Source organism: Opisthocomus hoazin, chromosome 7 (assembly GCF_030867145.1).
Source record: "Opisthocomus hoazin isolate bOpiHoa1 chromosome 7, bOpiHoa1.hap1, whole genome shotgun sequence".
NCBI lineage: Eukaryota > Metazoa > Chordata > Aves > Opisthocomiformes > Opisthocomidae > Opisthocomus > Opisthocomus hoazin.
In genome coordinates, this window is record NC_134420.1 from 63,407,736 (window position 1) to 63,425,474 (window position 17,739).

Here is a 17,739-nt window from a genome sequence, read left to right on the forward strand (position 1 = left end):
CTTGTGGGAAAAACTCATATACAGCACTATAAAAAGATAAAAGAAAATATCTGGTTTTATTTAAACTAGAGCTTTTGCTGATCTCGACATGGATGACATTATTTCCAGTTTAATGGCTTTATCCACAGCTCTGCCTTGCATTTTTTTAATTGGGTCAGAAATATGCCGATAGCAGAAATCCATTTTGAAGAATCCAATGACAATAGAATGCCTTTTTTAGCTTAATGGAAATGAACAAGCTAATTAAACCCAGAAAAGGCTACCAGAATATTGGGAATTAAAGGAAAATATACCTAGCATGTGCTATCTTCTGACAAACAAATAACCTTGAAATTAACAGTACAAACAGAATCTGGTAACTTTACTCAGAAATTTATTTAAAAAGTGTTATTTTATTTGTGTTTGTATAAATACATTAACAGTTTCTTAGAACACACTTCAACTGTATCACAATTTGCTGAAAAATCTCACATTATCTATATTTGATAAAATCTTAACATCCCTCACAAGCTACACTACCTTGTTAGCAATTCCTCCAACTTGCTGAAGCTAATAAGTCACTCTATATAATAAAACATTTGAAGTTTATTCAGCATAAGCCACAGCCCCCAGATGTCCTGCTTTCCCATATTGTTTTCTTAGTAATCTCACACGTCAGGCTGTCCTCTATTTTGCACAGAACAACTAAGAAAAGGCAGAACTTAACAAAAATCAAAACAATGTCAAAATAATTTTCAAAATTAGAAAAGAATTCAAGCATATATTGAAGACCTGCTACACATGAAAGAAACTGCTTATAAATCACTTCTACAATATAGGAAAGTAGTATCTGGAATTCATTTATTTAAAACACTACTTTCTTCCTTGTCCTTGCAGACACTTTCAAACAGCAACGGAAATCTTGAGCACATTTATATGAACTTTAGTGTTGGCTAAAGTACCCAGTAGCTGATTTGAACCAAAATCTTAACCTCGTACTCCTAAAAAAGTAAATTACCGTAAACGAAATTACGCATTCTTACAGAAGTAACAGATCAGTTGTGCACAAAACTTCAGACCTGTTTACAACACCAATATTTTCACTCAGAGTGATTTTGAGTAACAGACATGTTACAATACATGTTGAAAACACACTGTCCAAAAAAAATAGTCTTGGAACTATATTTTTCCTGGTCTTTTAGAAAAGCAACATCTTCTTCAGATAGGGTAGCTAAGTATCGTTAAGATGCACTTATCATTAGTCTAAATAACATGTTTAGCATCAAATGTCTGTATATTCTTCCCTTAAGTAATTGTTTCAAGATGAAGTTTTTCTGTGGTGATGTAATATGGTTTATATGAGAACAGTATAATAAAACATTTCCAAAACACAAAAATACTGAAAATAAGTATCCTGTAATTGAAAGATAATGTTGTGAAACTTAGTGTATGACTTGTACTTCCCATAAAACCTAAGTTGTTAAAAGCAAAAGCTGACCATGACATTTTGAAGTAATGAGCTTTTGATAAGGTCATAAAACTTAAAAATGATAGCAAATGCATCTAACAAAATCTGATTAACTAAGAATTTCAATTCAGACATAAGGCATTACAAAACCCAAACTAGTCTGCATTCCGGTCATGTGACAACGAAACCCACACTCATTTAAACTTAAGTGCAAAAGCTACACAGTAGTTAAATAACATGTCCACCGAAGTGTAAACTAACAAAATTTGAAAACTAATTAATTACCTGTTTGCTATTTCCCCATGTAATTGTAAGAGAGCACATCTTTACTTTGCAGCACTGCCCATCAGCTGTAAGGATCTGCGTTGCTTCAACATGCTTCAACTCCATGTCTCTGTTAGTTTCTGTCTACACCGCTCGTTTAACTGTTTGCTGTGAAGCAGCCAATCAACAACTGTACACATCTGGTAAGTTCCCGCATGGCTTTTTGGCTCAGTGCAATCAAGAGCAGGTAAGATATTTTCTAATCTTATTCCATATGAAATAAAGGTTTCCCCAAATTCTTTATCAATATGAAAAGCTATCTCTCTGCATTCAACAATCAGCTAACGGAAAAGGCTAGTGGATTTTGCCAGCAGTAAAAGACCTAATCACGGCAAGATCAAGCCATCTGTCAACTACAATCAGCTTGATTCATTGCATGTTTCATATTCAATGGAAAATGTTGAGCAATACACAGTCCTTTCACAGTTACCAGGTTAAACTGAAAATAGAAGAATACAGAAAATGTAGCTTTAAAAACACATGAATTATTTGTTCCATTTGTATTTTTGTAGTATCACCAAATCAGTGCAAAAACTGAATACCAAGATCAGGAAAATCATTACTTTGTGTTTAATTTTACTGTTTAAAGTGACAGAAAACCATACCACCTGAAATTTAACAAAGAGTTTCTTTACTAACAGAGACTGCCTAAGATAAAAGGCAAACAGTACAGTCAGAATAGATACCACATTCTTACACAAACAACCTTTCCAGTGTTTGCTGTATGCTTCTCCCTGCATACTGCAGCTATTTATTAAATCTCGCATGCAACAAGATGAATACATGAGCCAGCAATAAAGCTAAAGCATGTGCGTAACAGCCTAAATCAAGAAGCTGCAAGTCAGAGACGACCGCAGCAAGCCAAAACCTAGACCTAAGAATTTGAATATTAAACATTAATGAGCTTTAGTATTTTCTTTAACAATTTCTTATGTATCTAAAAAATCCCATATTGTGGAAGACAAAAAAAACATAAAAAGCTGTAATTTACCTTGTCAAACTCACGAACGACATGCAAGTTCACCCTCTCTTCGTTCTTTCAAAAAAGTAATTCAAGCATGATTCAGTGCACTTACACAAGAGATCCAGCCAAATGGGTCTCCATAAGAACACTGAAGAACTGTACGTCCAAGCACAATACAGTGAATATTCCAGCTGCATAAAGAACAGGCTTATTTTTAGCAAGCAAGGAAAGGTATGAGCTGTAGAGTAAGATCATCCAGTAAGAATAAGAGAAGAAAAACAAGTTCAACTCCCTTGCTCCTAAATTAGCCAGAGGGACTTTCATTTTCTCTGCTTTGATCTGAGGAAGATTGCAGGGGGAACAAACCTAACAACAATTGGCTCTGGAAGCAGCTGAGAAGAACAGAGCAATGGAAAGGTTCACTTGCCTGGGAAAAACGTATGGGTGGGACATAGGTATGCTAGGTGTCCAAAGGCTAGATGGATGGGAAACGAAATTAACAGGTCAGTAAACATGGAAAGGTGTGTCAGAGAAAGGAGGCCACTGCACAAGAAAAAACACAAACACTGGAAAAGATTAGAGGAAACACTAATCTGCAGATGACACAGCTACACAAAAGAGAGAAATCTACAGGTGGCCTGAAAAGCAATAGCTGGCCTTGTAAGTACCAGAAGAGTCTCCTGCTCACAACTGAAAGCTGCTCAGAGACAGGAACAGTCAAGCTTTCACAATTAAGCTCTTAAGAGTCCTGCGCTGACACAGTAAATTTCATAATCTGTAAGGAACTACAACAACAAAGGAAAGGACAAGTCCCATCTTCCTTACAACAACTTAACATTACAATATTTGGCTTTACTTTATGAGCTAATGTGTATAATATTATGCATCAGCTGACACAATCATTCTAAACTATTCTACCTTTATATAAGGGCCAAGCAACTCAGCATCTCTATATGCAGTGACAACTGGAGGCAATTCTCCACATGCTTGATTTAGTTAGAAATCTAGGGAAAAGAGTGAATTGTATTGCTCCATGTTCACATTACAGATATATGAAAATAAGTACCATAGTTAGAGGTTAAACAAACAAATGGACAGAACTTCTTATCCTCCCGTTTCCATGGACACCTACAACTAAGTATTGCTGTAAAACTGCAAAGCCATGCCTGAGCAAAAGCAAAGTCAGACCTATAAAAGCAGGAACTAAAGGTACAGATTGAGTACATGGTGCAGTTTAGGTCTTTCCTCCTCTGCAAGACGGGAAGCCACCTGTTGGCTGTGATGGACTAGAAAACCATGTCTTCATTCCCTGTAACTTGTTGAGCAGAACTACTTTTAATGCCCAAAAGAGCAGCAGAACTACAAAGTCTATATACTACAAGTCTGCATACTGTAAGTATCTCTTATATCCACAGCCATCTACACAGATACTTGGGATCTAGAGCGAGAGATTTAAAATTATGTAAATACTTGGAGAAGACATGGAAGAAAATAGTCATTTCACAATGTTCCACGTGGGTTCCAAGAGTGTTTCCTGTCCCCAGTTAGTCACTCTATCTTTACACTCCTCAAAACAAATGAAGTTAGACATTAAGAGCTAACATTAGTCATAAACTAATGCTATCATAATTAAAATTGTAACAGGAAAATTATCACAGAATAAGTGTTGTGAAGCTTATCAAATAATTCTCATAAAATGCAAGCATCTACTTTGTCCATATGGATTGAAATCTATTTGAGGTTGCACAGGACATGTCAAAACACTGTTCATGACATTCCATATCCAAGAATGATGTGATTCTGCCTAAAAGGTTTACAAGAGGCCTGAAAGTGAAGTACGAGGTCAGGACCATTTGAATTGCCTACAGTTTCACAGAAGTTCTTTCTGTGAGATCACGTAGGTATTGGTCTTGTAGACATGTTACCCTACATAACTTTCCTTTACTGAGGTGTGAGGAGACTGGGATTTCTAGTCCAGCAAGAATTCAAAACTTATTTGTATACATTAAAATTAGGTTTAGACTGAAATTTCATTTTTTTTTTACTGTCTAATTTAATTTTTTTCCCCTTAAGTCCTTTAGTTGGATTAGCTTTTCTGTTTTTTGAAGAGCAAGATACTGCCAGCTGTCTGGAAAATGCTTCAGACAGACTTAGCCAAGAACTGTATCAGTCTGAGGAGAATCCAAAGTCTACTAAGCTGACCCAGGGCTTGAACTAGAAGTCTTAACAGTGCAGAAGGCTGCTGCAGGTGCAGCAAGGCTCCCCTCTCTGACAGGTGAAAATAATTTCAGGAATGTATGTCTTACACAGCGAACACTCTTGACTGTAAAAGTGGCAGCTACAATCATTTTTGTCCCCTTAACAAAAGCAACCAAGTTTCAGCAGAAAATTAGGAAAACTTCGATCCAATTTAATTACCAGGTTTTTTACATGGTCAGAATGTTCCAGGAAGCCTGCAAGAAAATTTCTTCAGAAAAAAATTTTCTCTGTAAACTGCTAGAATTCCTTGCACCTAAGTTTCTTTTTAATCATCTTTTAATGGAATGATTTGCTTAGACTTTGCTATGAGATCCCTGAAAGAATCTAGATTTCCAAGACTGACATATTTATTTGTCCATTTTAAACAAATTTGACTAAAACTTGTCTTAAGACCTGGCAGCCTCTTCCAAGTATATTGTCAAATGTTACAAACAGAAAGTATTTAATACTTACAAGCTTATTATAAATGAATTTGCAGTTCAGGTTTGAAGAACAACTTCTATTCCAGACTAAGCTCTTTATCCTTCAACGTTTCAAATGAGAAACTTCAAGCCAGCACATATAATGTATTTCTCTTCTCTTGAGGTTACTGATTTTGTTAAAAATTTAACTTGTTTGCCTTTTTCCTCACCATCAGATTTTGTCATCTTTGCCTGACAGGCTAAGGAAAACTAAGTATTTTGCATGTGCAAGTATACTTGTAAAATCATTTCTTTATCAGATGCTTTTCAGAACACATTTAAAAATTGTAATTGTCATATCATTAAAAATATGACAAAAAGTGTATTAAGATGTTTAATGCCTTTTTATCTGGTAGCACTTGTATGGATCAAATGGTTAAAACTAATGAACAACACACAATTCTTCTGAAGGATTTTGCCACTACATGTAAATCTGTCTAAACTCTAAGCCTAGAATCTGACAAGCCATACCACAGGAACTCACAAGCAGTGTGGCTTTACTACTGCCATGATGGAATGAGATACAGAGACTGACGGCATCAGATGGCTATCTAGTCTCCGTCAGCAACCACACACTCTCCTAAGTTAAACCAGTACTACTAAAAACTGTTTGTGTGTACATATACACAGCAGTTTTAACCTACCTGTTAATGGAATTTCCCTGAGCAATTGCCCCAGCATGAAAGTAGAAGAATCTCCTGATGTGAAAACAGTTGGACTACCTGTTGCAAAATTTTTGCTAAAAGCCTGATTTGAGCCACTTTAACAGAAATAGTAAAGCTCAGTTCTGTTATCTAACCAGCACAAGATTTTAATTCTCAACTTTATCTGTTGGTCACAGCTTAAAGACTAAGCAAATTTACAGGAATGTGATTCTCCAGTTCGGGATGATGGTGAACTTTTCCTTCTCCGCATCAAGTTTCTTTTACACCAAAGCTAACACAAATTTCATAGTGAGAGATAAAGTCAGGTTCCACTTTGTATTTCTTGGTAAATGCTTCAGCCAATATAAAAAAAAAAAAAAAAAAAAAAAAAGCTTATTGACATCAGTCTCTCTAAATTGGGGGAAAAATTTTAGTATTAGAAAGAGCAAAAATAAGTTAAAGAGAATGGTACCAGACACAGCAAACTGACATTTTATTCTCCACAAGTAAATTACCAAGTAGAAAAATAATTTAAACCAAGCAACTACAGCAAACGAGTATTGTCTTCATATACAGACTGTTTTCATTACACTAATATATCCAGTCTAACACATTTTACTTTCATCATGTTCCTGCACCTCATACTTTTTTCCTCCTGAGCTGCATCTGCTTTCTTGTTTTCTCACCTCCAAGAAATCTCTCAGTTATATGATTGCTTTTGCATCTGCACAGCTATCACCAGCCGGTCAGCCCTCTTTCCGGGACTCCCTTTGAGCACATCTCGGATCCACCCCTCCTGGTGACGACTCGTGGCTGCACCACGGCGGGTGGCTCCCAGTCCCTCTCCTGTCTGCCACTGACCCCCAGTGGCTACACAACTGCATGTGCTCTGTCTCTCTGTTTTCAGACCACTGCAGCTTCTACTGAATGAAGCTTGGATCATGCTAGGACATCTGGAAGCAAACAAGACCCAGCCTTTTATGACCACTGTTCCATGGCCACTGATCACAGAATCAAATAATAATTTAGGTAGAAAGGAGCCTCTGGAGGTCACCTGGCTCAATAACCCCTGCTCAGAGCAGTTCAGATTGCTCAGGGCTTTATTCAGCTAGGTAGAAATTCCAAAGACTCCAGGCAATCTGTTCCAATGTCTATTACTCTGACTGAGAACACATTTTTCCCCAATATTTAATTAGAATTTCCCTCATTACAACTTCTGTTCAAACCAAACTGGCTCAGTTACACACGCAAAAGAAAGGAAGAGGAGGAAGAGGCAGCTATTCTCAGAGAAGAGAATCTCTCTGAAGACACTGCCCAATCTCCCTGGCAAAGGGAAATGTTTAGTTATGTAAGCCTTATCTCCACATATCTATACCTTCTGTGTAGTGGTGGAAAGAGGTCAAGTCCCTATTACAGCAAGGAGTTATAAACAAGAGCAAACCCCAAAAGGTCACCCCAGGAATACGAGAACTAAGTCAATTTACAAAGTCTCACATAGTTTTTCGTTTAGACTTTGTCATGCAGAATGTAAAGCTCAGATAAACGCTTTCACAAAAGTATTCTTTACAATAATGCATGTTTCACAGTTTGAAGCGACCTAGTCTATTCCACTTATAACATTAAATCTTTATTTGGAAGATAATCTAATGAAATTTAAGCATTTATATAATGTGATTTCATGCTAACCATTATTTAAACAATTGCTGATCAAGCACATATAGTTTCAAAGAAGGAAAAAAAAAATCCTACTGCATGTGACAAAATGTCAATTAATAGAAATATCCATACTGAATTACAGACACATTGCCCATTGTTTTTTCCAAGAGTATTGATTCAAATATTAAAGCAAACATTAATCTCATAGTTTTCTATGCATGTCACACTTTCAGCTCTATCCAGATATTAAGTAAAAATCAATCATTTCATCATTAAAACAGTACACATAATAAAAATATACCTGAATGCAGAATATTTGGTAAGGTTTGAGCTATCTTCAGTGTTCCATTGGTTTGTATTCATTTTAGGGCTAGTCCAACACTCAGCATGCCAGTTATAATGAATAAGCCTAATGCATTACGTAAGTGTAAGCTGATTAAATCCTTGATCCTGATGCCACCTCTTTTTCCCCCTCCCCCTGTGATTTAAAACTTGGTACAACTGAAAAATCTTAGTTTTATACACTTTCAAAACCTAATTTGTACCATTTTTGGCATAAAACTCACCAAAATTTACTTTAACATAACCCCCCTTCAGGCTTTAGTCTTTCTTGTGTTTTAATAATTTCCTAAACCTGGTAAAAGTCCATTTAAAAATTATCAGTTCTCTAATAAATTTTAGTTTTGTGGCCAAACTTTTTTTTGTTAATATACTGAATGGCACAAAGGTAGCAGTGTTATTGAAGTTACCATGTCTGAGCTTTACCCACAAAAATTAACAGCAAATTGTACTAAATACAAAGCCATACTATCATAAACTTTATTGCTGCCAAGAAGTGAGATTATAAGGCATACCACACATGCCAGCCCTAATTTCCAAAGAGATTATGGCACAAATGAAGTATATGTGCTACGACTTACATGGAGGAACAGATCAGAGGAGGTAATGAAAGAGTTATCTTCCCCTAGCACACTGTAGCACTATGATCTCACTACATTGTCAATATGACAATGGAAGCAGGATAAATGGATCCGTGCAGCAGAGGGTATCAGCTAGCGTTCGCTACAGAAAAGGAACGTAGAGAAAATACATGATTAACTCTTTTGAATGGGGAAAAAAAGTCCTTCCACTAGGCCCACATGCCATACACAAAACGAGCTGCTAAGAGCTGCAAAACTGACTGAACAACTTTGTTGCTGCATATTCTTTTGTGTGTGTGTGCATGTCTCAATTATAGATGCCAATTATTAGGCAATATACAAGGACAGAATTGTTTAATCTGTAGAATTTTTTAAAACATTTTAGGGGTTTTTTTTCAGACATCTCAGCTTGAAAAACCTCATTTGTCTGCTTTTAAACTTTTTAAAGTATTATTTTACCCTGAGAAAGAGCCCTATGCATATCTGGAAATTGACAGTGCTTCATAGAGGCAATACAACTACAAATTGTTGTACTGAGCTCTTTTTATTGAAATTTTACAAGTCAACTATAGCTATAGTGCCTCAGTAAAGGCAGCAGAATGGCTCTGAGCACGAGAGCAGAATATGCTCTGTGGAGACTTCATTAGTATTGAGGATGAGAAGAGAGAGAAGAAAGTAAGGTAAGTTTCAGCTCAGGAGCAGAAGGATTTTAAGGCATGGCAATTTTGAGAGAGATGTACTACGTTTTACTTGTAAAAGAGAGAATGCTCCAGCCAGGATTCACTGAATGCCACCAAACAGGTTGTCTATGCTATGTAATACAAATTTTAAATAAGAAAGTGGATGTTGTTTAAATTAGCAGTGGATGTTGTCTACCTCAACTTCAGCAAGGCTTTCGACACTGTCTCCCATAACATCCTCCTAGGGAAGCTCAGGAAGTGTGGGCAGAATGAGTGGTCAGTGAGGTGGATTGAGAACTGGCTGAATGGCAGAACTCAGAGGGTTGTTATCAGCGGCGCTGAGTCTAGTTGGAGGCCTGTCACTAGTGGTGTCCCCCAGGGCTCAGTACTGGGCCCAGTCTTGTTTAACTTCTTCATCAATGACCTGGATGAAGAGTTAGAGTGTCCCCTCAGCAAGTTTGCTGATGACACCAAACTGGGAGGAGTGGTGGATACACCAGCAGGCTGTGCTGCCATTCAGTGAGACCTGGACAGGCTGGACTCCTCCTGGACTCCTCCTAATGCATCCCAGAGGATGCTGGGAGGATGCTCTGTGGAGAGGTACTTGGGTGTGCTGGTGGACGACAGGTTGACCATGAGCCAGCAGTGTGCCCTGACTGCCAAGAAGGCCAATGGCATCCTGGGGTGCATTAAGAAGAGTGTGGCCAGCAGGCTGAGGGAGGTTCTCCTTCCCCTCTACACTGCCCTGGTGAGGCCCCATCTGGAGTACTGTGTCCAGTTCTGGGCTCCCCAGTTCAAGAAAGATGAGGAGCTACTGGAGAGAGTCCAGCGGAGGGCTACAAGGATGATGAGGGGACTGGAGCATCTCTCCTATGAGGAAAGGCTGAGGGAGCTGGGCTTGTTCAGCCTGAAGAAGAGAAGGCTGAGAGGGGACCTAATATATGCTTACAAATATCTCAAGGGTGGGTGTCAAAAGGATGGGGCCAGACTCTTTTCAGTAGTGCCCAGCGACAGGACAAGGGGCAACGGGCACAAATTGAAGCTGAGGAAGTTCTGTCTGAACATGAGGAAGAACTTCTTCACTCTAAGGGTGATGGAGCACTGGAACAGAATGCCCAGGGGAGGTTGTGGAGTCTCCTTCTCTGGAGAAATTCAAGACGCGCCTAGACGCGGTTCTGTGCAGCCTGCTGTAGGTGACCCTGCTTTGGCAGGGGGTTGGACTAGATGACCCACAGAGGTCCCTTCCAACCCCAACCACTCTGTGATTCTGTGAAACCTAGTAATATTTTAGTAAAAAAAAAAAAAAAAAAGGTGTAGAAATGAACCAAATGGCACAAAAAACAGTCTAAAGAGGTGTCTCTGAGGGGTATGTAACCTCTTCTACCAGCATCTGAAAACATCCCAATACATAGATACATTCTCATGTTTTAACATATGAGGCTATGTCATGAATCAATACCAGTGAGACAAATCAAACAAGAAAAGATGTCTGGACAGGCAATACTAGCATGAAAGAATAACACAGCTGTTTTTTTTCTTCACACAGGATGAATAAGACAGAGGAAGACAGATTAGAAAATGCAGTAATTAGTAAGACTCCAGGGGCTTCTCATGTCACATAAATGAGTTTCTTTCTAGACAGAAAATTTAGAGTAGTTTATGAAAAAGTCATACTCTCTCATTCACTTTATAACAAAAACAAACAATTATAACAAAACAAACAAACATTCAAAACAGAACAAGACCTACACATTTTCCACCAGTTCCCACAATAAAAAAACCAATTATAAAAACATCAGATATTTGAGTAGAATTGATCCAAAACTTTTAGGATTTATTACATACCCCATTCTCTGTACGTTTCTCCACAGGTATGTTTATACCATTTCTTTGATTTTGGGCTTGACGTCCACCTGAAAGCGAAGAATTACTGTTAGTGCAGAGTTCAGTTTTCAAGACAAACAGTTTTCACTCTTGAATCTGTTTGAGAACTTTTACATAAAAGCTTCTACCTAAGAATTTTTATTTTGCTAGTTCCAATTCTTTTTTATTAGGTTATTTGTTGTAAGCAGTGGAGTCAGCAGAAATAAAATGTTTACCTCACAGACTATTTCTGTTAAAAGTACAGACATACAGCTCTAATTTCTGACTTGTGTTTAGGCAATGATGTCATAAAGTAAAATGTACTGAGCGTGACTACTGAAGTTTCATATTTTTCTGTCCACAGAAGCAGTAGCTTCAGTTGAATACATTATAAATTAATATAGTAGAGGAAGCTTTTCAGCTAAAAGACTTTAATGTACAAACTGATCCGTAGGTCAATGATTAATTAAAAAGCCTTGCATGCATGGTTCAGAAGTGACATTTTCCTTGTACATGAAACTCTGTGGCTTCAGGTGTATTTCAAATTTCTTAACATACTTTAAATGTGTATTGCCCAAAGGATGACTGAGTATTTTACAAAGCACCTAATTAATACAGAATTCCCTTATGCATTATTGGGCCTGCTACTTCTGGCATGCAAAGCAACCAGCAACCACTTAGAAATATGAAAAGAAACCCCAGCTCAAAGCAATACGGACTCAGCCAAGACTTGAAATTGGGTTGTCAGGAGTAGTCAGATTAGTTGAATGAGTAAGAATAATCTGAGCATGCAAATATACATCTCACTTCACAATACCTTTCCTATCCTTCAGACAGTCTAACAGCCATTAAGTATATAATGCAGAGCCTCAAAAGTCTTCTTATACATTAAGTACAGCGTATACTAGTTAGATCAGAAAACTGAAATCCTTCTATGTTTTCATTCCAGTCTTTTAAGGAATCTCCACTTAATACGGCACTGTTATGTAAACACTTTTCCTGTAGAACCAAGCAGATCAGTGATTTTTCAAGGTGTGAATTATCACCACTGTTAAATTTATCTACATGAAGTACTGAGAAAGTAAAGCCATTGAGACCTGCCAATGATGTCTGTAAACCAGATTTTAGTTTCTAAAGGAGGCGAAGTAGTTTACAGTCTTTTCTCTGGGGCTACTGAAAGAGAAGAGGAGGTCAAAAAACTAATCCCACCCTCTCAGAATGTAGAGACTTTCTCTCAACAAGAAAAAAAATGCATTAAGCCTCTAACACCCACCAACGTTTTTGGATCAGTATTAAGCAGAATAAAAACCGATCTTACTACAAAAATATTAGTCAGACTAGTAGAAATTATTCTAGAGAAGGGAATTTGAGAACATGAATAAATGTGCCACTGAGGAAGATGCAAAATGGCTTTGGTATAAGGAAATTGTATTACATGTATCTACTGAAGTCCGCTGAAAGAACTAATAACCAAATTCACTTCAGAAACGTTTTAAATATGTTCAGGTAACAACACTACAGGATGAGCATACTTACTCTGTTCATTACTTTCAGCTGGTGACTCCTCATGGCGAAGAAAAAATTTCACCTCTTCCCTACGGGGACCCCATTTCTGTAGGTGGTCATACATCATGTGATCAAACGGTATGGGACGCTCTAAAAGTACAAGAGCAAAAAATGTAACACAAATATTTTAAATTAAGCAAAATCTTATAGAATGTCTTTTCTGGTAGCATTTCAATCTATCCAATGCATTTTATGCAAAGTCAAAGAAACAGGCACTAACAGACAATAGTTGCACTGTATTAAAAGCTAGCCTGTTACTGTAACATTGCTCACAGCTTAACGGCAGCACATAACCAGTTTGCAAAACCATACAAATAATACCAGTGTTTCGACACTCTAATTTAGGAATTTATCACAATCTTTTTCACAATGCTGATATTTGCACCTTTGCTCCCCATCACCACCAGATAGATGTTTTGTTCTATTATTAAAATGATTCATTCAGTTTGAACCTCTGGGTTTCCACTCAGATGAAAAGCCTTATATTGACATTTCTTCTCCTAAGAACCTGAGCAGGTGCTCCCACTCCAATACACTATGCCAGACATTAACTTCCTGTAGAGGTGGAATTACTAGCAAATCTTTGAACAAATAAAGGCTAAGTTCTATGCAGTAGTCTCTTTGTTTTTCACCCCAAGAAATCTAAAACATTCTCATAGTGTAGTTATTTCTTCCAAATTGATCCAATATATTATTACTACAAGGCTGCACACTATATATTTAGTATTTCAAAATGTAAATACATTTCAAAAGTGAAGTTTTCACTGTTTCATAATTATTCTTGCATATGTTTTTAAATGTTTTCATTAAGGTAAGAAAATTTCCCTATTAAGATCTTTTAACATCTAACACTAAGCATAGTATTAGAAGAGATCTTTTGATCAGAATTAAATTATACTAGAATAGATTCAATTAGCTTTCCTACATGCAGCACTGATCAGTCAAATTGATATTACTACAGAAAGTCAGGTTTCCACCAAAAGGTAGAATTTGCATTCTTCATTGTTAAAAGCAAAATGCTCTCTGCCCTCAAAACCCAAACCACAGTATCTCCTACCAGGCAGAGCACCACTAACGATTTCTCATCCATTTCATATTTAACCTATTTGACATGAGAAGACAAAATGATTAAAAGATAGAACAGATACCTTGAGGAAAGCTTGGGAAAAACCACATCACAAATATACCTTTTTACAATGAAACATACCTAAATTTATATGCATTATGAACGACATAAATGTATACATGTCTTGATACTCTTGGGATACTTAATTGTACTAGTTAAAGAACATTACATTTGCATCACTTGATTCACAAAGCATTTAATGCAATAAAGCGTCTTGTCCAGATGTGTCACAATCCTAGGTTGGAAAAGACCTCTAAGATCATCAAGTTCAACTGTCAACCGAACACCACCATGCCTGCTAAACCATATCCCAAAGTGCCACATCTACACATTTTTTAAACACCTCCAGGGATAGCGACTCAACCACCAGCCTGGGCAGCCTGTTCCCATGTCTGACCACTCTTTCTGTGAAGAATTTTTTCCTAATATTCAATCTAAACCTCCCCTGACACAACGTGAGGCCATTGCCTGTCATCCTGTCACTAGTTACCTGGGAGAAGAGACCAACACCCACCTCACTACAACCTCCTTTCAGGTAGTTGTAGAGAGCAGTAAGGTCTCCCCTCAGCCTTCTCTTCTCCAGACTAAACAGCCCCAGCTCCCTCAGCTGCTCCTCATAAGACTTGTTCTCTAGACCCCTCACCAGCCTCGTTGCCCTTCTCTGGACACACTCCAGCACCTCAATGTCCTTCTGGTAGTGAGGGGCCCAAAACTGAACACAGCACTCGAGGTGCCGCCTCACCAGTGCAGAGTACAGGGGCACAATCACCTCCCTGCTCCTGCTGGCCACACTATTCCTGATCCAAGCCAGGATGCTGTTGGCCTTCTTGGCCACCTGGGCACACTGCTGGCTCATGTTCAGCCGGCTGTCGACCAACACCCCCAGGTCCTTTTCCACTGGGCAGCTTTCCAGCCAATCTTCCCCAAGCCTGTAGCGTTGCATGGGGTTGTTGTGACCCAAGTGCAGGACCCAGCATTTGGCCTTGTTGAACCTCATACAACTGGCCTCGGCCCATCGATCCGGTCTGTCCAGATCCCTCTGCAGAGACATCCTACTCTCAAGCAGATGGACACTCCTACCCAGCTTGGTGTCATCTGCAAACTTACTGAGGGAACACTCGATCCCCTCATCCAGGTCATTAATGAAGATGTTAAACCAGACCGGACTCAAAACTGAGCCCTGGGGGACACCACTCGTGACTGGCTGCCAGCTGGATTTAACTCCATTTACCACCCCTCTCTGCGCTCGGTCATTCAGCCAATTCTTTATCCAGTGCAGAGTACACCCATCCAAACCATGGACAGCTAGTTTCTCCAGGAGGATACTATGGGGAAGTGTCAGAGGCCTTACTAAAGTCCAGGTAGACAACAGTCACAGCATTTCCTTCATCCTCTAGGCGGGTCACCTGGTCATGGAAGGAGATCAGGTTGGTCAAGCAGGACCTGCCTTTCATGAACCCATGCTGGCTGGGCCTGATCCCCTGGTTGTCCTTCACATGCCTGGTGAGCACACTCAGGATGAATCGCTCCATGAGTCTTCCCCAGCACCGAGGTCAGACTGACAGGCCTGTAGTTCCCAGGATCCTCCTTCTGGCCCTTCTTGTAGATGGGTGTTACACTGGCAATCCTCCAGTCATCTGGGACCTCCCCTGTTAGCCAGGACTACTGAGAGATGATGGAGAGTGGCTTGGCCAGCTCCTCTGCCAGTTCCCTCAGTACTGTTGACTGGATCCCATCCAGCCCCATAGACTTGTAAGCATCCAGGTGGCATAGCAGGTTGTTAACTGCTTCCTCCTGGATTATGGGAGGTTTGTTCTGCACTCCTTCCCTGTCTTCCAGCACTGCGGGCTGCCTACCCTGAGAATAACCAGTCTGACTATTAAAGATTGACTATTAAAGATTGAAGCAAAGATGACATTAAGTACGTCAGCCTTCTCTTCATCCTTGTTGGCAATATTCCCCCTCGCATCCAGTAAGGGATGGAGACTCTCATCAGCCTTCTTTTTGTTGTTGACGTATTTGTAAAAACATGTTTTTGTTGTTCCTTACAACAGTGGCCAGCCTGAGTTGTAGCTGGGCTTTTGCCTAATTTCCTCTCTGCATGACCTAATGAGACCCCGTACTCCTCTTGAGTCGCCTGCCCTTTCTTCCATAGGTGGTAGACCCTCCCTTTTTTCCTGAGTCCCAGCAAGAGCTCCCCGTTCAGACAGGCTGATTATCTTCCCTGTCAGTTCGTCTTGTGGCACATGATGACAGCCTGCCCCTGTGCCTTTAAGACTACCTCCCTGAAGAATGTCCCACCTGCCTAAATCCCTTTGCCTTCAAGGCTCTCTCCCAAGGGACCCTCTCAACCAGCGTCCTAAACAGGCCAAAGTCTGCCCTCCGAAAGTCCATGATGGTGGTTTTGCTGGCCCCCCTCTTAGCTTCACCACGAACTGAGACCTCCACCATTTCATGGTCGCTAAGCACAAGACAGCCTCTGACCACCACATCTCCCACCAGTCCTTCTCTGTTAGTAAACAGCAGGTCTAGAGAGGCGCCTCCCCTGGTAGGCTCACTTACCAGCTGCATCAGGAATTTAGCTTCCCCACACTCCAGGAACCTCCTAGACTGTTTCCTCTCTGCTGTGTTGTATTTCCAGCAGATGTCCGGTAAGTTAAAGTCCCCCATGAGAACAAACGCTAGCGATTGTGAGACTTCTGCCAGCCTCTTGTAGAAAACTTCATCTGCCTCTTCATCCTGGTTGGGTGGTCTATAATAGACCCCCAGCAGGATGTCTGCCTTGTTGGCTTTCCCCCTCATCTTTACCCAGAAGCATTTGCCTTGTCATCACAATCGTCGAGCTCTATACAGTCGAAGCAGTCCCTAACATACAGTGCCACCCCACCGCCTCTCCTTCCTCGCCTATCCCTTCTGAAGAGTTTGTAGCCATCTATCACAGCACTCCAGTCATGAGAGTCATCCCACCACATTTCTGTGATGGTGACCAAGTCATAGCTGTCCTGCTGTGCAATGGCTCCAGCTCCTCCTGTTTATTGCCCATGCTACGCGCATTGGTGTAGATGCACTTGAGCTGGGCTATCAATCTCACCCCGACACTGGCATGCCACACCTGGGATCATCTCTAGTGAGCCTGGTTATATCCTCTTCCCTCCTATGTCAAACAGGTATAGTGACTAACTCAATTTAGCCACAGTTAGATCTGGCTGCTTTCAATAGGGAAGGGTCATTTAAACCACAAGCTAATTATATACATCAGCTAACTGCTTACCCATCTTGCCTAAAAAAAAAATAATCCTCACAACAACAACAAAAAAATCGCACCACCTGGATTTAAAAAAAATTGATGCTTTTACTTTCTTTGTTCCTCACTCCAGTGGACTCCAAGAAACATCATCAATAGAGTTTATGCACATAAGAATAAGGTCAGTGGCTTATTACAACTCAGGTCTTGAAAAGGATTTTTAAAAACATGATTTTCAGGTTTTTCAACTTCTTCAGTAAGGTACGATTTCAAGTGCTCTGAAGCATATCCACTAAAATTGCAGCTTGCATCTCCTAAAGATCACAAAGTGTAAAAATATTTAAATGGTTTAGTTCAGAGACTTCAGGACACAGAAGGTAAGAATCTTTAGGAATTTTTCCCAAATGGAAAAATTGCTAAGTAAACCTAGCAGGAACTGAAGCTTGATAACAAAGCACCAAGAAACTGGATGTTGGAACAGGGCTAGGGTAGCTCTGGAATGGTGAAGAGTAGCTGCAGCATCGCTCCTGGTTAGGCTGGTCTCCCATTAAAAGGAAGGCCCTGATCCTAGGAGCTATTAAAAAT

The 17,739-nt window shown here is 39.6% G+C and overlaps 1 protein-coding gene across 3 annotated transcripts in view; it reads right to left on the bottom strand.

Annotated features, from left to right (window-relative positions):
• PPP1R13B (protein phosphatase 1 regulatory subunit 13B) overlaps positions 1 to 17,739 on the bottom strand; it is an 86,105-nt gene that overhangs the window by 26,651 nt on the left and 41,715 nt on the right. For all 3 annotated transcript variants that reach the window (XM_075426669.1, XM_075426668.1, XM_075426667.1), the window contains exons 3-4: positions 12,755 to 12,874; positions 11,201 to 11,268 (exon numbers count right to left, since the gene is read on the bottom strand). In XM_075426669.1, coding sequence (XP_075282784.1) covers positions 11,201 to 11,268; positions 12,755 to 12,874 — 188 coding nt within the window. The remainder of the gene's footprint in view (positions 1 to 11,200; positions 11,269 to 12,754; positions 12,875 to 17,739) is intronic.